General features: G+C 31.4%; 2 protein-coding genes across 5 annotated transcripts in view; one reads left to right on the forward strand and one right to left on the reverse strand.

The window, feature by feature from the left end:
* The window catches only part of LOC136988170 (caprin-1-like), a 48,202-nt gene extending 32,132 nt beyond the window's left edge, over window positions 1-16,070 (forward strand). The window contains exons 2-12 of one of the 2 annotated variants that reach the window (XM_067286003.1): window positions 621-683; window positions 751-837; window positions 914-1,075; window positions 2,705-2,873; window positions 7,353-7,528; window positions 11,709-11,871; window positions 11,952-12,508; window positions 12,574-12,646; window positions 14,777-14,941; window positions 15,014-15,139; window positions 15,213-16,070. In XM_067286003.1, coding sequence (XP_067142104.1) covers window positions 621-683; window positions 751-837; window positions 914-1,075; window positions 2,705-2,873; window positions 7,353-7,528; window positions 11,709-11,871; window positions 11,952-12,508; window positions 12,574-12,646; window positions 14,777-14,941; window positions 15,014-15,139; window positions 15,213-15,277 — 1,806 coding nt within the window. In that variant the 3' untranslated portion in view covers window positions 15,278-16,070. The remainder of the gene's footprint in view (window positions 1-620; window positions 684-750; window positions 838-913; window positions 1,076-2,704; window positions 2,874-7,352; window positions 7,529-11,708; window positions 11,872-11,951; window positions 12,509-12,573; window positions 12,647-14,776; window positions 14,942-15,013; window positions 15,140-15,212) is intronic. The other variant, XM_067286008.1, reaches the window with a different exon arrangement.
* Window positions 15,340-22,385, reverse strand: part of LOC136988099 (glutamine and serine-rich protein 1-like) — a 48,322-nt gene continuing 41,276 nt past the window's right edge. For all 3 annotated transcript variants that reach the window (XM_067285932.1, XM_067285914.1, XM_067285924.1), the window contains 3 exons: window positions 19,809-20,012; window positions 19,638-19,724; window positions 15,340-18,637 (listed from right to left, as the gene is read on the reverse strand). In XM_067285932.1, the coding sequence (XP_067142033.1) occupies window positions 18,587-18,637; window positions 19,638-19,724; window positions 19,809-20,012 (342 nt within the window). In that variant the 3' untranslated portion in view covers window positions 15,340-18,586. The remainder of the gene's footprint in view (window positions 18,638-19,637; window positions 19,725-19,808; window positions 20,013-22,385) is intronic.

Genomic DNA, 22,385 nt, shown 5'->3' on the forward strand with positions numbered 1-22,385 from the left:
TTGCACATTCTGTTTAGTGTTGTCACTCTTACCATATGCTGAAATAAGGTGTGAGAGTATTGTTATTGCTTGAATGATAAAGGTGAAAAATTACTGGATTTATTTCATTAATAGTTGGATTTATTAATGGATTTATTTCATTTTCTCATAGTAAGTGCTTTCTAATAAACAGTGCAGTTGTAACCCGAAAAAGTTAAACAGTGCACTTTTTGGGCTGAAGTTTATAGATTTCCATTGTCATTCATATATCCTTAATCTCAAGAACAGAGTTAGATAAGATATATATATGAAATTCCAGAAGTTGTGATTATTTTTTTTAAATATAACTAGAAGTTGCAGTCCAACATTTTAACAATATCACAATAATTTATAAATGGGTCACAAACTTTGGTAAATTGAAGATGCACCACATAGAGCTTGAGCTCTACTTCCACAAGACACTTTCACTTGTTCCTTATCAGCTTTGCAAGGAGAGATCTTTCCACATTTGGAAGCATTCCTTGTAAACATGGTGGAAATTAGACACAATAATTCAATTTATAAATAATATATATATAATTTTAAACAGTGAAGGAAATGATATTAAAAATATAATAATTAACAATAAATTTTTTTATTAGGGTAAATTGGATACTTATAAAAGTGACCATAAAAATGGAAAAGAACTAAATGAAGATCAAAAGGTATTTATTTTTCATTCAATAAATTTGTTTTACCAATATAAATTGTATAATTAATATATAATTTCAGAATGCCATTAAAAAATATGATCTTGTTGTGGAGCTGTTGGAGTTTGCAAAAGAACTACAGAAGTCTTTTAATGGTGTTGTTCATGAGGTAAATAATGAGTTTTATGACGAGTGTTATTACAAGTAAGATTTTTTTAAACATGAAATTTTAAATTTAAATTTAGTGTGTCAAGCTTCAGAAGAAAGCTGCTAAAAGAGAACAAGCAGAAAGACAGCAACAAGAGATACAGAGAATCAAGGAGTTGTTATTACTACAAGATATTCTTGTGAATATGGGAACTGCTGAAATAAGGAATGATTTCCTTCTTGGCACTAATGGGGCTTTGGTATTAATTTCTTTAATTTTGCTTTAATAAAGAATTTTATTTTTTAATGTAATTTCATTTTTATTAACACTTTTATCCCTGGCTTAATTCCTAGCATATTATGCCCAATAATTTTTTTAATTTAAGCATTATATCACTGATATACCCTTGAGAAGTTGGAACACTTTAGCAATAAGCAACTACACCTGTACTCTGTCCAGCAAAAATTTCTAATGGGATTTTAAAATAGTTTTAAAACTTGACACAGGCTCTATAAAGAGGCTGAAAACATTTATCCTATTAAAAATTTTTGCTGGAAATGGTATGGGAGGTATGGAGTTGCTTATTGCATTACATCTATTATTTGAATGAAAATTTAATGCCTAAAGTACATGTACATATTCTGTAGTTCTAAATTACATTAATGTAAATATTTTAATACTGAAATTAAAATGTATGAATCTCATTGTTAAATTAAAAAAGAGAGTAATATAGATATAAAATATTTCATCCAATATGTGATATTTTTTGATTTTTTAATAAATTGTCTGTTCTCCACCTCTTATTATTCATCTGTTTCAATAAGTATGAAACACAATAAACATGTTGAATTATCCACAAGATTAATTTCTTCCAAAATCTAAATATTTATGCTTCAAAGAGTAATTGTAATCTGATAAAAAAAAGGAACATTATTTTATATTTTTGGACATTTATAAATTTGTTGTATGGTATAAGTGCTTTTAAGGGCCAGTTGCAAGAATCGTTTAGATCACAGAATACATATTCATGGAATAAATTAAACTTTGTTACTAATCTAAAGAATAAACTATATTTGTTGCATGAGCTACTTTGACTTGGCAGATAGCTAATGAGAAATGATTAATTATTGTATTATATAAAGTTACGATTTATTTAATATTATGACAAACTTCATTTAATTAGTCTAAATAAAGGTTATCCACATTGGAATTGGAGCAGATCAGTCATCTTGTTTCTTTTTTAGCACACTCCACTTTAGTGGTGAAGTGCTTATGTTAGAACTTTAGTGTGTCTGTTAGATGTTTGCATACATGCTCCGTTCAATCCATTCATTGCACATGTCTACATGCATGCACAAAAGAGAACTGAATATTTTCGTTTACAGTCACTGTAAGCTATAGTAAAAACTACGCTGTTCCTCTGGAATGTATAAACCACATCCCTTACTGTATATTCAGTGAAAAATTCTTCTGAACAACTACTTGATTCCAAGAATTTATAAAATTCATTTTAAACAAAATTAATATTTGATTAATTTTGTTTTTTGTGGAGCGTGCTATCAGATCGGCTTGACAAACTTGTCTAATCTATAAAGTTAATTTTAACTACCAAAAATTGACTGGTCTGCCTAACCAGTAGTTTATCCCAAAGATTTACTCATTCTCAATATGTTGGGAGTAATTCTATAGATTAAATGCATTTAATTATTGAGATTAAGACTTGTGCAACTGGCTCTAAAATAAGCATTGAAAGTAGAATGTATCAATAGATCCCTGGAAAAATTGTATATGTTGCAACAAAATATATTAGTATGTTACAGGGTAAAAGTATTTAAAAAAGTAATAGTTTTTATTTTTGTAATCCATAAAATTTCTCAATTTTTTTCAGTTATTGGAGGAAGATAAACTTAGTCAGTTGGATGAATTTTATAAATTGATATCTCCAGATAGAAATTCTGAAGAAGAAGAAACATCCTTTGAAGAACAGCTGTTAGCAGCTGCAGAACATTTGACATCTCTTTTGGACGGAAAGAACAAAGAAGTTTTAAATACTACATGTATCCTATTTTTTCAGATGTATAAATTATATAAAATTATATAAAATAATTTAAAATATATTTATTGTTTTCAATTATGTATAATATAATGTAAGTATTGAATATAATTATTTCTTTCTTTACAAGATCATAAAATATTGGATTTTGAGATTCAGATTGCACTAATTCTGTATTGCAGTAATTAATTTGCTATTACTAATATCAAACAAGAATTCAAATTTTTCTGCTGTTTCTACATGTACTTGGACTCTTCTGTTTATTTGTGTTAAGAATCTATTTAATATCACATTAAAAATATTAATTTTAAACTTAAATGTCGGTACGACAATATTCACGCCAAAGACCGTATAAACGATGCAAAAAGTTCACTGAGTTCAGCGTTATATCCACGTTTGCTTGTCGCAAGTACTTTCGACGAACCTTACTGTCGTCGTCTTCAGGCGAGATCGTAAATTTGCCGAAAAACTTTAAAAAGAAACAAATCGATGCAGAATGGAACGCATAAAGCTTTACCAAAGCCGTTACAAACGTAAATTAAAAATAAAAAAAAAAATTTTTTGAATTTTTAATTTACGTTCGTAACGGCTTTGGTAAAGCTTTATGCGTTCCATTCTGCATCGATTTGTTTCTTTTTAAAGTTTTTCGGCAAATTTACGAACTCGCCTGAAGACGACGACAGTAAGGTTCGTCGAAAGTACTTGCGACAAGCAAACGTGGATATAACGCTGAACTCAGTGAACTTTTTGCATCATTTAATTTTAAACTTCTCTTACAAACAATGCAATGTTATTTCTTTCATTATTAGCAAACTTTTTGAACGTTATAATCATCACTAACTTCTTACAGTTGTATTTTAATCTTTATTAATTTTTTTACATATTGGTTTTGCCAAATTTTTGTGTTTCAGTTTTTCTTTGGAATTACATTTTCACAATTTCTGTAGTGAAAAGACTAAGGAAAGAAATTAAAAGTGATCCTTACAATTAATCTAACTCAAGTGTTTGTAGTTTCTTAACTTCTGAAATATTATAAAGCAGCATTTTCCAAGTTTTCCTAAGTAGTTGGAAGTTAGTTTCAAGTTTGGCATTTTTTATTTTCATATATAAGGTTTTCATCTCTTTTACTACCTGCTTTTTCATTGCCATCATTAAAAATATTTTCAGTATATAAACATTGTTTTATCTACTGAAAATGCTACCCACGTTTTAGTGGTTTGACAGCATCATAGTAGTGGTTTTCAGAGCTAATTTATTCTTTGAAAAATAAATTTTTCAAAGAATAAATTAGCTCTGAACCATTTAATTAAAAATTTGTCTGTCAATAAACCTATTTTTGTGTCATAGTGGAAAAATATACAAATATTTGCTGAATCACACCCAAAAATGGAGCAATTTCACACATTGGCAAATTTTTTCCAGTAAATTTAAACTATGTGCTGCACAAAGTATTTATATGACAAATTAATTTTTTTCTTATAGATGTGTACAGTTATATTTGCCTGTCTTATTAGCAGTGGTGTCATCAGACTGGCTATGGCAGTTATTAATAGGCAAACAATTTTTTATATACTTATTAAGTTATAAAAACTTAATATTAAAAGTTATAAAACATGACTCACATCTTGAAAGTTTTATTTAATATTGAGTTTTTACTCAATATTAAATAACATTTTCAACATGTGAGATGTAATCAGACACAAAGTTAAAAATTTTTCATAAATATTTCCTTGAAACCATCTTAAAATTACAGAAAGTCTAAGAGTCTCATCTGGATTTCAATTAACAATCACAGAAAAATATTTAATAACATCAGCATTAATTTCTTCACTAATTTTCTTCAAAACCCGTTTTTCCATTTATTATTTTCTCATGCTTTCATGCTTTTTTAGGTAAGTAACTAATGACTTTTTTTCATTCTTCGTAGGTGTTCTTTAAGAAAAGGATCAAATTCTGATACTAATTCTAGGCATTTCATGAAATTTATGCTCTATTTTGTCTCTGCCATTAAATCAAGTAATTTTGCTGCTGGTCAGTTATTGAAGATTTTAGAACTTTTGATTAAACATTTTTCAGATTGCATTGCTGAAAACTACATATACAAGATTTTACATAAAATAAAATTTTTGATGATAATGATTCATCCAAAAAATCTAAAAATTCTAGTAAACTATTTTTAAAAACTGTTTATTGATAAATCATCATTTTGATTTTTAACATAACTCTAACTGTATAATTTCAATAAACTCTTACTAGTCAAACCATTCCTTGAACAGAGAGGTGATGGATTACTGAGTGTATATAGGCCTAAAGATTATGAATGATGTGATTCTGATTTTTTTGAAGGCAGGTAGGCAAATAATAGCCTGATAAAATGCAATATTGTACACACAAATGAAATTGAGTAAGCAGGACAACAGAATGTGTAACATGACTAACATTTTCATGAAAATGAAACTTGGGCAATCACATGGGTATGCCAAATAATTGAGAAGCCGGATTAACAAAAGTTTACATTATTAAGTGATATTGCAGTTAAAATTTCTTCACTATTAACAGAGAGAAATCCTTCTCAAATAGATGTTTTTGAATAATAAATTATACTCAGATTCAAGAGTCAAAATTTGGTTTCTAATTGATGAGTATATAATACTTGAAAATGCTTGACTTTTTCTTACACTTTTCAGTAGAAGTTTAATTTTATTTTCTATTTATATTTAACTTCTTAATTTGCATTTTAGAAATTACAAAAAAAAAACAAATGGACTAAATATTATATAATGATAAGGATTACATTTCATTATATTATTTTCACAATATATTTGTTTTTTCCTTCATGAAAAATAATTTACTCAGTATATAAAAATATTTACTTAGTAATAAAAAATATAAATGGCTGACAGAACATAACTAAAATATAAATTTGTACTTATATGTGGCATGTAGATCTACAAATAAATTTAATTATGTTTATAATTTTAATTAACTTGATTGTGGTTAATTTTTAATGATTTATCTCCATAAAGAGTATCTGTTGAAAATATTTAAGGCCTAATACTCATGCGCAGAAATGGATGATGAAATCTGCCGACAAAAGCATAAAGTGATGTCACTTTTACTGTCAAAAGCCAACAGAATACAAAGTTGAAAGTTTTTAAATTATTGTTGCAGAAAGCAGAACAATAACATTTGAACTGTAGTTGTCAGCTTGCTTAGAAAGTTGATTTATTCTGTTTATTATCCAAATTAAATATTAAATGATAAAATTGGTCTACTTACACCAAAAACAACTCACAATTGTATTGGCAGTCAAAAAGCCCTATAGGTGTAGGTAACATCTTGAGTGATTTCCTCTTTTTACTGCATTAGTTTTCTGTTTGTAATTTGACTTAAGTTGAATTTTCAGTATAGTAATTTCTATGAATATTGAAAATAAATTAGAACATTTGAAATAAATAAGTATTTTTGTGAAAAATAAATTTGAAAAAGTTCAGTTATTTTCATCTGGGTGAAAATCTTTCCAAAAATGATCTGAACACATCATCATTCCTGTTTTTTTCCCCTAATTTTGATCCTATTTTCTGCTTTTTAGATTTGAATCCATTAGAAATTTATGCATTGTAATATTTTTTTATTTCTGTAATTACTTGACCAAAAATTGAGCAATATTGATGAGATTTTGATTTTGTTTACTGATGCCACATTTACACACAAATAGCACAACTTCATCCCACTTGCTCTGGTTTGCTAGATGTCTGTTAATGTTTAATGTTTGTTTTACCACTGATACAATCAAAAGTAAAAACAGAAAATTTAATTGATACAACACTGCAACATTCTAGCACAATTTTCTCATTCTGGTTTTTATTCCTAGGTGACTTTCTGTGGAGCCAAATGTGACTCTTCTAGACCCTTACATGACTCCTATTTATTGGACTATCCTACCTCTTATTACTTGTGAGCTGTTGAATTTTGAGAATTGAATTAAACTTGTTATTTTAAAAGGGATTCTGTTTTGAAAATCAAAATATTGTTTTTGAAAATAAATATTCAAGTTTATTTCCAGATTATACAAATTTTTAATACAATATAACTCTGGAATATAAGCAAATCAGTCTGTAATAATTGTTTTGTAGATGGTTATAGGAGTGACTTAATCGCAAATTAAAATTTTTTATAAATATGCTGTCGAATGAGTAGTTGAAGTACATTAACATTCTAAATCAATAGTTCCATATCCCAAGGTCATAGAGATGATATATTTCTCTCTTAAGTTTCTCTGAAGTTCGATAAAAATACGTCCTTCTTATTTGTATACTTTGTAGTTATTTTGTACTCATTAAATGGTATGTTCATATCAGACTTCTGGATTTCGAGTAATTATATATTTTATACTTTGTTTAAAACAATTGCAAGTACACTTTCCATAATCATTCTACTAGCAATTAAGTAATTTATAGTTGAATTCCTTATAAATTTACAGATAAAAATCTGAAAGAATTGCTGATTAAGATAAATGAATGTGGATATTTCAGTCCCATTAGTAAAAGTGGTACAGCAAATTCTACTGAAGAAAATAAAGAAACTGAACAAGAATTCAATGACAATCCACAGGAAAATTCTGAATTGGTTATACCTGGAGTCTCAATGGAAGTAAGTGTAAGTTGTTCTGTATGTTGATATGAATACTGAATTTATGTTTATAAAACTAACTTGTTAGCAAAAAATTTTCTTTTATTAACCATACATTTAATAGGAAACGATATATTTACATTAAAGTATATTGTCATACTAATTTTCCTCATATTGACTACAGGATTCTCAATTCTTTGAATAGTGCTCTTGTAAGATAGACTTTTTATATATATACAGAGAAAGATTATTTTTTCAATTTATATTGATCTGATTTTTATACTCATCTGGTCCATAATTTATGGTTTGATACATTCTAAAGTTGCACCTTTTATTTTGGAGGAGAATTTTAACAGAGATATTAAATGTTTTATGACATAATAGATTCTTTTATACTTGTGTGATTCTGTTAATTATTGTTTAATAATAATCTTTAAATTGTTTTTCAAAGAACAATCAATATTAACAAATTTTGTATTGTTAAGAAGAAAAACTGTCCTGTCCAGATGGCCAAGGTGGCAACTCACCTCTATGAGGGTCCCAAAATTGAATCTGGACAAATCAAAAAGCCTCGAGACTTTTTTGGAGGTGATCTTTACAGATTTGTGGGCCCTATTCCTCACCACCCAGCCACCTCATTGTGGACTGAACCAATAATGGGCTTGGTAAAAAAGGTCTATAGTGACCACAGGATAGAAAGAGTTAAAAAAAAGGAGGAAACTGTGAAATATTATAAGATTATGTTAATGTATGAAACAATATTATGACATTAAGTACAGTAGAGCGTTGTTTATCTGAATCAATTGGGGACTGGATTGTTCGGATAACCGATTATGTACAAAAAAATATATTAACCTATCGGATGTTGAAATTTTTCTCCATTGCATGTCGCTTTGTGTTGAATTTTCGTCGATTTTAAGCCTAACGAAAATTTTTATAATAATAATCGAGGCTTTTGTATCATTAAAAATTATTTCTTTATTTTGTACAAAACAAAATAAATATATTGAAAAATATAAAAACAAAAAAATTATACTTTGGAAGTTAATCTACTATCGAAAACGTTTGATTCAGCATGACACAGTCCGACTGGAAAGCTTTCGGTTGACCGGCTTTCGAATAAACGACGCTCTACTGTATATCACTAAACTGATAGAGTTAATTTTTTTTGTTGTTGTTCAGCAAGTTGCCATTTCAATTTTGCTATACTGTATGATGGTTTTAATAGTTGCAACATTTATAGATAGATAGTAAAATTTAAAAATAAAATGAAATCTCTCAGTTAGCTGCAAAAATTGATTTATTTCAAGGACAAAAAAAATGAACTGGCTAACCTAATTATTGTCCATTGAGTTGTTGAGCTTGTGATTTTCAACTGGAGTGCCACTTGGGAAGACTTTCTATAGGAAATTGGCCCTTATTTAGGCATAAGACATGTAAAGAAAACTTGGAAAACATCAAGTGGCCAGCTCATTGGTCAGGTGCAAAACAATGGCTGATTATCAGTGTTTAGCAGTTTTATCCAGTCACCCATTGGTGGATCTAATGTCATAAAATAGTGTGCTGAGTAGTGCTATAACACTTCTTACCTGAATTAACAAAAGTACTAAAAGCACTGTAACTACATTGATAAAGAAGTTGGGTTGCCACTATTAGAAAAAGGTTGAAAAACACTGTGCTAAGTCAGACTTTAATGTACATTCTTCTGTTTGATGATTAAAAAAAATTGAAGTGAAAAGTGCAGCCTATTTCAGTCAGATTAATTCAGTGTTCACTGGTGTCACAGTATTATTATTATTAAAAAACTATGTCCATTTCTGTTGATGATTAATGTATAATGTATATATTGAACACTAACTGAGAAATAAAAACTGATATTGGAATAATGAAAGACCTTCACTCACAGTAATCTTAATAAAATCAAGTAGCACTTGTATAATTAGCACCTTAGTTGTATTTCAAAAAGAAACAGCAATTTTACATAAGAATTACCAGTAGGCTCACCTATACTTTCATTCCCAAAGTTGACACTACTGTGATTCTTTGCCACTTTTACCCTAGTTACACCCTCACGCAGCTACTTACAGGACACAGCAACTTTAAGCATTACTTGCGTAGGTTTAACCTTGGGGACAATCCACAATGCGATTGTGGTATTCAGGAGGACCAAACACCACTTCGCTTTGTTTTTCGCTGCAGTAGGTACAGTCACATTAGGGATAGTTTAATGAGAGTGCTTTTCTTGAAGTGTACAACTGGCTTTGCAACCCGCACCAACTAACCTCATTCACATGCGTACAATGTTCCATCATCTACTCACACTGATATCCCTCTTGAGAATACTTACTCTGGGGGCACGGATGGCAATTAGCTTTCCCTAGCTTTGTTTCAACTGTCGGTATATAGCTGCCTTTTATCTTTGTATTTTAATTCTTATTTTCCATCTTTTTCAGTCTAAATTCAGTTAGTTTAAGTTAGTCCTAGTTGTAAGTTAGATTAGGGATTCTTAGCTTGGTTTCCAGTTAGGTTATGATAGAGTAGGTTAAATTAGATTAGGGTTTATTAGCTTTAGTCATCTGGTTAGGTTTGTCGTAGGTTATGGTAGGTTAGTTTAGTTAGTAAGTTAACGTTAAAGGAAAAAATAAATAAATAAATACACACACACACACACACATATATATGTGTGCATGTGTATTTATTGTTGTTATTATTATTTGGGTTTTATTATTTATTTATTTATTATTATTATTATTATTATTATATATTTGGGTCTTGCTTGTTTGTCTCTGTTGGTCCATTCGTCTTGTCTAGTTTGTCATTGTGTTTGTTTGCTTTTGTGCTGTCTGTCTAGCTGTTAAATAGTTTTAAGATTCACAATTGTGTTTAGTTTTACTAGTATTAAGTAGATATAAGTCTTCCTATTAACAGCCACTTACTTCTACACTTAGCTATTCGTGGCGGCACTCAGTTATTGGTGTTCGCTACACTCAGGTCTTCTTTTAGACCCTTTGGGGGACTACAGCCTTGCAACCTAAAAACTGCATACCAACATCAAACATAGAGGATACTGTAGTCTTATATACACCATTCAGAGGAATCCTACCTTTCTCTACTGTCTATCTCCTCTTCCTCCTCCTTCCTCTCTTTTCTGCTGGCTAAACACTTTGTGAACGGCTGATGTCTTTCATGTATGTATGTATGTATAAGAATTACATATTTTTAGATAAGATTTAGTATAAGGTTTTTATTTTGGCAATTCTAAACATATTTCTTAATCTCATTTTATTTGACTTTGAAATATTATTTCTGAATATTTAGCAAATCTGTTTGGTTAATTCCCAAATTTAATATATGTCTAATTACTTTTCAGTTTCTTTATTGAATTATACAGTAAAATATCTTTATTTGGAGTATGATACTATTGATTTGTGCAAGAAACAGTTATATATAGAATGTTGATCTGTTATGATTTTTTATGTAAAGTTTTGATTGTTGTTTTCTGTTTTTGCAATGGCTAATCCTATTTATAAATTGGTGTCTACTCATATTTGGCAAAATTGAGTCTTTCAATCAATGTATTCCATTATATATATATATATATATTGGGTTTTTGTGAAAAAATCTTATCCAATTTCTTTTTTGTCACTTTTTGAAATGAATAGATATCTAAGTAATAAGCATAAGTTTTTAAATTAGGTGGTCTTCAGGTTACAAATGAATTCCATTCTTAAAATTGTCTAAGTCGAATTTGTATGTGACTTGGAATGTGTGTTGATTTTCAGAAATTGAATACCACAGATTTCTACATGAATAGAAGACCTGACTTAAAATAATAGTGGTATTATTCCTGGTTATTCTTGCTAGATAGATGAAAATTGTGTTTTTAGGAATTATATTATACTAATAGTTATGTTAATAATTTACAGCACTCTTTTTTTATCAATATACCATTTTAGGCTTCTCTATCCCTCATCACTTGCCATTATTAAAAGGATATATCCATTTAATAGAAAATTTTTTTATCTTCAAATAAATTTACAAAAAAATGTTGGTTCCTATTTCAAGTACAAAAATAACAATATATGTTTTATTATTATAATGTGTTGAACAATGCTAGATCTGATGTCTAGCATTATTCCACAACACATACCTAATTAAAAATAAAATTAATAGTAAAGAATTTACAAATTTATTAATTTTTTAATAGGAAGAACATACAGATGCCATTGGTTTATCTTCATCAACCTCTCATCTAGATTCTCCATATTACACTTCAGTGCAATACACCGGTCAAAACCAACCTTTACAAGAAGTACTTCCGGTACAAGGAAATTTTAACTTTCTTCAAGAGTCTCAAATTGATCTGCAATGTAAGATTTTACAAATTCATATTTGACTTAGATTATAATTCCTAAATATAGATATAAAATTAGAAAATTTCCTTCTTTAGCACTTCATATGGACCCAGCAGTAGTAGTAGCACATCCCATGATTCCCTCTACCACTATGGGTTATCCCACTCAATATCACGGTTCTAATCTTCCTTCTCAAAACATTCAGGCATCTCAACCGGACGGAGGCATAGTTAGACCTTCCGTGGCGACTTCTGCGGTGTCGTCCCAGGTGCAGGTTGCAGGTACCAACACCGTAAACGCATCGCAACTTCAACAGAATCCCATGAATCCTCCCCAGGATTTTGACCCTTCTTGTCCCATACCAACGCAAACATTTACAAACCAGAATTTTTCGGCAGTTCATCCCATAGTGCCCGTCTCCGTGCCGGGAAATTATGTACCTGCGGCCATGACCCATCCCTCTCTGCAACAGATGGTTCCGGTGGGAATGGTGCCGCAGCACGTTTCGAGGACGCCGTCCCCTCCGACCTCCGCATCCGACTCTCATCCCATGACCATGGCTCCGCAAGATTCCATTTTGACGACACCGAATGTAAATCTTGGCACTTCATCCGACAACAAAGAATTTGATTCTGAATATCAGTTACAACAGGTTAGTGTAAATTATCAAATTGAACAAAATCTCAATTTGATGCTAAAAATTAATCTGGATTTTAGGGTTCCATAGACAATGGCAGTGGAGCTAGTCATTTTGGATCATCAGATTATCAACAGTTAGAAGATTCACAAAGTAAAATGTTTATTTTTTTATATAGTTTTTAATCTTCAATTTTTACTGTTCAATTGTAATTAGAGATGACAGCATTCAGAATATAATAAATATTTAATTTTTCACTTTCAAAAATGAAGTATGGAATAACCTCAAGTAATGAAATGAATTTATTACAATAAAATGTTCTTACACAATATAATATCAACACAGAGAAAAATCTCTCTAATCTTAAGATTATTTTTCAATAGTTAATCATCTTGCTTTGACTTAGATTAGATTTTGGGTTGACCCATATAGTCTTTCAAAATAAACGCTACCATTTTAAATTACTGTAATTATGTTAATTATTATCTGAGAAGTATGTGTTCTACCCCAATCAATAGAGTAACTGTGGGAGAAGTGACAACGGATATTCTATAGCAAACGTGGAAAGAATTTGAGTATCAGTTAGATGTGTTCTGTGTGACACAAGATGCATGTTGAGAAATTATAATGGGCAAATGCAAAACTTGGACAATTTTCCAATGTTATAATGTGCATTGAGTTCTCAGATAGTGATTAACATAGTTACAACAGTTTAAAATGGTAATATTCATTTTGGAAGATCCTATATAGACTATACAAAGCTCATTTGGCTCATAAATTTCAAAATATATGCTATAAACCAGGGGTGGCCAACTTTTGTGCACATAAGATCTACTTTTTATCGTAAAAATGTGTTGCGATCGACTTGTTGTCATAGGCATAGTCTAAGTGGGGAGGGAGAAGTGTGAAATACATACTATGTTTATACACTGTTTCAGTACGAAGTGCACTCTCTGTTTATGAGTCGAGTCATAACTGCATGCATACAGTTGCGTTCAGTTACAAATATAATACATTAAGTCAAGACATCGCTAGCGATTGACCAAAATTGGCTTGGCGATCGACTTGTTGGCCACTCCTGCTATATACAATATGATTTGCATATATCAGATTGTAACATAAGAAATGGTTGTTTTGTATTTCTAGATTCTAAGAACTCCTTAACACTATTTTCAACTGTTTGCTTTATCTGAGTTCAGAACCATTTCTTGTGCAAGAAGTTGTCAGAGTTCTTGAAAAGTCAATAGATGTTTCAGGTGAATAGATGTTAATTTTACTCCATCCTGCTTAGACAACTCTGAGCAACAAGGATTGTGCCTTGTTGTGGGACAAAAGTGGTCCTTTGCGATTGATCAAAGTTGGCATTTACTCAAATTCTGACACGGTGCCGATTTCGGAACATTACCTTTCTATATTTGTAGTCTTGTCGGGTTTTCAGGAGTTGTAATGGATTATTTCACTTTTATGTCACCGAACACCGAACATAGGCATTGTGTGTCAAAATCAAACTTTGCCTTATGTTTGAGGATTCACTAACATTCAGTTACTGTTAATGTTGTTTTTATTGTCATGAAGAAGCCACTTCTCACTACTTGTGGATAGTACTTTTTTTTGCTTAAGAACAATCCAGAACAGATTTTTGTACTGCCTCATTTGCTGTACTCTATTAATCACTCAATTTATCACAAACCTTCATGGGAATTAGCTTACAGGATACTTTTATGTATCTTTCCTGTGCCATAATGCAGCATTTACAAATCTGGGACAATGGTTTTCATATTGAAAACAATGGTCAGAGAAATATCTTCATCATATACTCATTTGAAATGCTTATTGTCCTCGAGAATAGAACCTATGGGTTTTTATTCCCTATTACCAATTTCCCATTGAAATTGCTCGTAGCAAAAATCAGCCATTTCGTATGTTACGATCCGATACCCGATTTAACGTCACCTCAGTCTTGCTGACTGACCGACATATATAAAATTTTTAAGACAAATATTGTGTATACAAAGAATTGTTAAAAAATGCATCTGGAGAGCACCGTGACATTCTACAAGACTCCCCCGGTCACTGCCACTTTCAATTGGGAATGGAGTCCTGTACATCTGGTTATAAATGTAAATCATGTAAAAACTAAGCTCTCCTTTTTATATTTTTGATGAACAGAATGTATGTGACTGTACATAATTTTAATTTTTTGATGTTTGGCTGTCATGAATTGCTTTCAAGATATTTGTTATATTCTTTCAACTTAATTATTATTATGTTGTCCAAATTTAGGTTTTTCAAACAGTCAAACGCAGAACTTTGCACAGAATCGTGGTTATAATGCGGGAAGAGGTAACCGAGGTAATAGAGGTAGAGGTTCTACAAACGGTTACGCCAGAGGCTCTAACAGCAGCGCCGCCGCCTCTACAGGTAGAAGCAATTATGGAAATGGAAGAAGTGAGTGAACTCTTGTTTGGTTTATATTCCAGAGTTCTCGGGGGATGTTAAATTACTGCTTTCTGTTTACAGGTGGTTATCAGAGTTCTGGAAATTATTACCAAGGATCTTACGGAGGACGCGATAATTTCAACAACAACAATAATTACAGTAATACTTTTAAACAGAGGGGTTCCAACACCCGCGGTAGTGGTGGCGGTACGTAATTTTTTACTTATTTGTGCCCTTTTTTTTGTCTTTTAGTTTTTCGAAATTTTATTTTGTCTTTCAGTTCCCCGTGGAACAAATCCGGGAACAAGAGGAGGAAACAACGGAAGAGGCTACCGTTCTCAATAGTGGATGTCCGACGGGAGAATCCACGCATCTGCCATACGGCGGTAATTTTTTGGCAGCGGCAGCAAAGTCTGAATTGAACTGAGCAAATTAAGAATTTGACAAAATATCAGTTTCTCTAAACTGCTACCGAAACAGTTTCCTTCATAAGTGAAATGAGAGATTAGTGAACAACAGTTCGGTAAGAAACCAGGACCACCAAAAATCATGTGAATAAAACAAATTAGTAGCCAGTGTTTCGTGAAAAGTCCCGAAGGTGTACAGTCCGAAACTATTTCTGCCAATTATCGAAAAAAAAATCTATGTTACACTTGGGCATTGGTTTCTCTCGGCGATTTCTCGCGAATCTACCAAAGTATTGTGAGAAGAAGACTTGTGTTGTTGATACAAACTTGTATTACGTGGGACACAACCGGGCTTCTCTCTTCTTTGTTCCCAGTTTGTCTTTCAAATGTTCAGCACTAAATAAAATAATAAAAAAAACCCAACACTTGTTTAAATTAGGGTTATTGTTGATAGTTATAAAATTTATAGTGCCTACATTTGAACCTTGCCAATTCTGGGGTACAAAAGTGTGTGTGCATGCCGTGCGTGTGTGCCGATGACTGCTCTTTACTTCTGTTTCGAATCAACATTCCAACCAGCAGTTATTCATAGCTTTGAATCTGTTTTTTCACTTTGTGCTGAAAAGAATTAGACACCAATTCTGTGTGTAGTTATTTTCTTCATATTTGATTTGTCTTCCTTCAGAAGAGCAAAATAAAAATCTCTATAATAAAAGCATTATAAAAGACAATTTTTTTTTCAAGTATTTTTTTTTTTATTGCTTCACAACATCTAAACTTATTTACATAATCTAAGCTACATTGAAATGCATTGCACCATAGTAAGATATATAATACATATATGCACATTCAGTTTTCCATAGATCGTTACAAGGTGTAAAAATGACAGAGATTTGCATTGCTCGACATATTTACAATATTTCACAGAAAATTATTGGGAACGGGGAGAATGCGGTTCTGTGGCGCGTCGCCCGGTCGACGGAGAGACTCGCTCGTCTCGGAGTAAAACTAAGTAGTGGCTCGTGGGGCGACGTGCCACGCGACAAAATAACGCAGAGAAGCTTCGGTAAAGTATCGAACTCGATTACGATATTAAGCAAACCAGAAACAATATTGGCATATTTTTAATGACGATCTACGAGCGTAACGACGTAGTTCGTGCCGAATTAAAAGCGGAGCAATGCGTATCGCTTCGCCGGGCCGAGTTTGCCCGCGCCCGAAAAATTGGCACTACCGTATTAATGCGGCAATCACTACGTCGGTACGGTTTCGTACAGATCCGACAAACAAAGCGTGGCAATCTTAAACTAATTAGAGAAGCGGCTCTAAAGGCACACGGACTAGACAATTTTATCTGCGAAATGACGATATGCTTAATACGGCGAAAACATTTTTTAGAAATGCAGTGGTGTCAGATGCGTCCACTTTAATAAAAATTATGGCATGCAGTAGCAGAAACTTAGCTCTTTGCCAAAGGAGTATAAGTGACCGAAGAGGAAATCAGAAAAGTGATTAAAACAGAAAAAATTACTGGAATTTGTACTTATGGCAGATTTGTGATAATCAAATGGTAAATTTTGAGATTATTGCAATTCCAATTTGGCCGTGCCTTTACGTCGCAATCACTTCTTTTGGAAATTTGCAACCTTTCTCTTTTTTATATATTTATTTATAATATATATAATCTTGTAAAATGAAATTCTTTGTGAAGTCTACGACCTAATCCTGTACATTACCACGCAGACATTTTAATCTCTGCCGGTAGTTTTTTTTTTTTTTTTGTTTTAACTTATCACAGTTTTGGATTGAGAATGCTTGGCACTAGAAAAAAGCAGTGCGGAGATGTAGCCTTCGTTTGCTTAGCTACGCTTTTAAAATAAACAACGAACGTCGTGCCCTCTTCTAAAATCTATCGAGACCCGTTTATATTTTGAGTGCTTTTAATCACATGATGCAAATTGATATGTTAAAAAATACGACAAACAAAAAGGAGGAGGCGGGAGGAATTTCGGAAATCTTCCTTCCCAAATTTAACATATTGCATGCCACAATTTCTTCCTGAAATTCGAGAGATTCGTTACCAGATCTAAGAGTTAATTATTTAAAAAAAGGGGGACTAATTACTAATATATATATAATAAATGTGTAAAAAGAACAAAAAAAACATTAACATATCTCAAATTTTAACCTGAAAATAGTTACCCGTAGTATATAAAATTATTCAAACAACAATAAAAAACAAAAAGGCAAAAATCGCTTGCCACACGAAAAAGGAAACAAGAATGAAAAAGAACAATATTCTGAAGATAAAACTCTGCAAAAACCCTTCCTATAATGGAATGTTTGAGAAAAATCGAAATCGTATTGCATCTTTCTCCTACGGATGTGCCTTACTAGTTTAGCGAATTCTAATTTGAAATGGAATGTTACCATCGTTTTTAAATAACTTTCTTCCATTAAATTTTTTATCACAGATCAGATCACTTTTATAGAGGAAGTTACCGTCGTAATAGAATCTTCGCAGCGACTCGATCGGTCGGAAAAAATTTTGACTCCGGATTCGACACGTCAATTATGATGGTAATAATAATAATATAATTCCTCCTAAATGTACTCCTTTAAAAGTCAAAAGTTTAGAAAAACAAATATTTTAAAAACGAATTTACAAAACCTTTTCCCCTCCCCGAAAAGTTTAAATGCAAACTGGGAAAAGGGTAATTTAAAGTCTGGTTTATTTTAAAGAATATCAAAAAACAGGAGGAAGTTTTATGAACGTTATGTACAGTTATGGGTACCTAATCTCTAAATTGTATCGTGTTTTTATACAGTATTACAAGAGTAAAAATTTCCAATAGCAATAGATTCTCTGCCGATTTAAAAAAAACGCTCGTCGTAAATCGGGGCTTTTTTGAGCTCTATTTGAAATAAACTAGAACTTCTTTGTTTTACGGAAACGATCACGTCGTATTGCTACATTTTCTTTGATATATGTATGTGTATATGTGTATATATATATATATATAACTCGTAAAAATGTATTGCCAAATCGTTTGCTTTCTTTAATTTAAAATTTGTATATGATTTTGCGTAAGATGTTTCCGCTACCGTTTACGATGCAAAACTACCTGATTCAATATGATATAGAATTGTTTTTTTTTGTGTTTAATGCTTGAGATAATAGAATTATTTCGTTTTCTTCTTTCTTTCTCCACGATATATATGGGTAAGTATGATGGATGGTTTAATGTCACCTGAGACTGTCGCAGGCATCCCACAAATTTTCCATTTCATGGAACATCTAGAAAAATAAATAAGTTAGTAAATTAAACTGTATAATTAATAATATAGGACATAATCTTTTATAATAGGTTAATTCAAAAGAATTTTAAACTTTGATTTTGTACCTACTTTTAAACTGTTCTTACCTAGGAACATATAGCCAATAAACACTGTGTATACCTTACATCATTGACCAACTTTTAAAGTTTGTCTAAGACCTTTCAAATCACCATTTTAAATAAATCTTAAATTTTTTCATAAATTTCTCATTTCTAAAATAATAGTCGACGACTAGTCTTAAAAAACAAACGCAGGTAAAGCGAATTTTGCATTGCCACAATGTTAACTTTCACGCAATAAAGTAAATGAAGATTTTACAAAAATTTGTTAAGCCAGACTGTAAATTACCTTCACAACTCCCAACAAATAATCATCCTATATCTAACAATGATTTTATAATTCGTATTAAAAAATGTAAAAAAAAAAAAGCGAACTGGTACTGTAATAAATGTTCTATTTTGAGTAGAATAATTTTCTTCTCCTTGTAAGCAAAGAATGGCTTTAGTGGTCCATTTTACTGTACTCAGAAAATGGGTTATAAGTTTAAGGACCTTTAAATGGATGCGGTCTCATGCAAACGTGAGCCAGTTTGCATACATGATGCCAGATTTGGCAATAAAAACCATTTTATACTTTTTCAAGCAGATAAAAATCATTGATTTCTTTTTATTTTGTTCTTTTTAACACTGTATTTGATAGACTGCTTCACATTTAAATGGCAGTCTCCTCCTCAGTTTGATTTGAAAATCATTTAGATCATTAATTTTATTTTACTTTATCTTAATCCCTAACAGTAAATTATATGACCTTGATTCTGAAAATAGTCCTGTTTATCGAAAATTTGTATTAACAAACTACCGTTCCATTAGCGATCTGTATTAACACAAGTTGACTGTACATGACATTAATGAAATTCCAATACAGAGCCCTAGAACAGAATTTACTAATATTTTTCTAACCTGTGTTATCCAGTCAGTATCCTGAAGACACTCTTCTAAAATGGCATGAGATTCTTTCTTATCATCCGCTTCTCTAGCACGATCGACCTAGAAAAAGTATGAGTTGCAATGATTTAAATGCATAAAAAAAAATCCATTTGCTGATACTAAAACAAAAAACATATACTTTACCCTACTGCAACATTTATGAAAAAAATGATATTTATGATGATAAACATGACTGAAGAGTGTGACTATCGTCAAACAATTGCTACATACGGGAAAATGAGTGCTACTATGATTATTAACTGAATTATGTCGTGGCTCCATAGTATCGTGATTATACAACTGTCCCGAAAAATGCACAGAGTGGCGTCCCAGTTTTCCATGGCATATCTATAAATTTGAAAAAACAATTTGATTAGACAACTTTTTAACTAATTGAACAACATGTTTATAAAAACGTATGACATAGAAAAAGACAATGTTATAAAATATAGATTGAATAGCAAATATATTTTAAATTGCAATGATTATTATGAAAATCTCAACACCATCCTTGTATTTCCCAAGCCTATGACTCTATTATCCCTAATTTACTACTTCAGACACTAAGTGATTATTTTGATTTAGATCCTGCTCTTTACTAATAATAATAACAATAAAAATGAAGAGGAGGGGCTGCCTGCTTTTGCAAACTTAGCCCACTAGGAAGAGAAAGGGGTGAAGAAAAGCTTGAAGGAAGGGTCCTGAAGGGAGAGGTATAGGGTAGAAGGGGGAAAAGTTAAGGTGAAAAAAGTTCTTAGGACCTCAGAGTGCTGCATCGGAAATTATTAATGACCATAATTACAAAAGTTGACAATACCGTTATTCAATATTAACTATTACATGAAATGGCCCAGTTACAGTAAAATGCTAAACCCATCACATATGGGTAGGTAGGAACAGGGCCGGATTATCCAATAGACAAATTAGACAAATGTCTAGGGCCCGTAATTCGGAGGGGCCTGGCTTCAGTGCAAAATCTTTTTCTGTTTTAAAACGAGTTAAAAATTATTTAAGAAATTCAATAGGACAGGAAAGAGTATTTAACAATGCTTACTAAAGAAACAGACACTCTCAAATGGCTAGATTGATCAATTTTCTGAAATGAAAATCCAAAAACGAAAAATTTAAATATTTGAAAGGCTGATTGATGGCTAAAATTATATACAGTAAGACCCGCTTATCTCTGATTCAATATAACGCGGTCTGCTTGACGCCTAAAAAACACTCAAAATTTATGCTGATTCAAATTAATGCGGTATTTCATTGATTCATATATAATACGATTATTCCGAAACACGAATCAATCAGCAAAAGGTGGCAATTCGTCTTAGCGCTGTACTTCCCTTAAACCTATGTTTGTTTTGTTCAATTTTGGAAAAAATATAACATCATAGATGCCATAGGAAATACCGACTTCTCTTGGCAAGAATTAACTGATAAATGCATGAACGGAGTGAGGAAGATGTTATGGCTGGAGGTATCCAAGAATTTTCATCGAAAAGAGTCTATCGCTGTATCGTTAGGTTGACAAAATTGTCAACTTAATCGATACATATGTAGACGAGCAGGATATTGTGGAGTTACTACAGGTTTCTGGTAAGAGCCTTACCAACGATGTCTTCAAGAAATGGCAGAACAAGGAATTCGTGTGGAACTGGAAAATAGAGATTGTGAAGACGAAGAACCAAAGAACTTGCTACAGATTTCCTTAGGAAAAGTTTGGTAACGATAACCGAAATCGGTGATCAAATTGTAGCGAATGATTCAGATTTTGATAGGAGTGCCAAAGCAAAACGAAGCATTCTTAATGCGATCTTCTGCTACCGACATATGCTTAAGGAAAGAAAAAGAAAGCGACCAATGAAATTACAGGACTTCATCGCAAAAAACAAGTTTATGTGTTATTTAACATATATTATTATGCGAAAATTTATATAAAAATAATTTAAAATTATACTAAAATTGCTTATTTTTTGGTCGCGTGTTTCTCTATTCCTATTTACTCTATATTAAAATGGTCTTGTTTAAGGCTGTTTCGCTTAGTGCTTTGTCGTCTAGGAACGCATCCCCCCGCGTTAAGCGGGGTCTTACTATACATTTCTCATTGTACCAGAAACTCTTTTGTTGTACAATTATTATTGTATTAGTGTTTGTATTCTCTATTATTAATAAAAAATTTTAAGTGACATTATTTAAGATTTGTTTACAAGCAACTTATTTATATGGGGCCCCAATTTAAATTTTGTCTACGGCCCGCTAGAGGCTTAATCCGGCGCTGGGTAGGAAACAACCTTGAACACTGCAATGTTACAATAATATTAAGAACTGGTTACAATTTTAATATGCAGAGAGAATGAAAATATCAGCTTACTATGATATAATATAATAATACTGAATACATGATACATGAGGACCCGATACATATAAATGGGAATACCCTTTTTTTGTTTTTTAAATCTAGAGCTAAACTAATACTACACAACTAAACTATGTACAGAAGAATTTTACATGGCCGATTCCATTGTTTCACTGTCTTCCCGGTCATTTTGTTTGTTCTTGTTTTCATTCTCAGGAATTTTTTCTTTCCTGTAGAAGTCTGGCAGAAGAGCCCTAGTGCTTTCAATAAACTTTTCAAAACACTTCCACAGATTTTTCTTATCAAAAATGTTTTGTAGCATTGGTGGCCAATTTTGACCTTCTTGAATGCATTCCCTATAGAAT

The sequence above is a fragment of the Centruroides vittatus genome, unplaced genomic scaffold, assembly GCF_030686945.1.
Source record: "Centruroides vittatus isolate TY-2023 unplaced genomic scaffold, ASM3068694v2 contig_1246, whole genome shotgun sequence".
In the NCBI taxonomy this organism is placed as follows: domain Eukaryota; kingdom Metazoa; phylum Arthropoda; class Arachnida; order Scorpiones; family Buthidae; genus Centruroides; species Centruroides vittatus.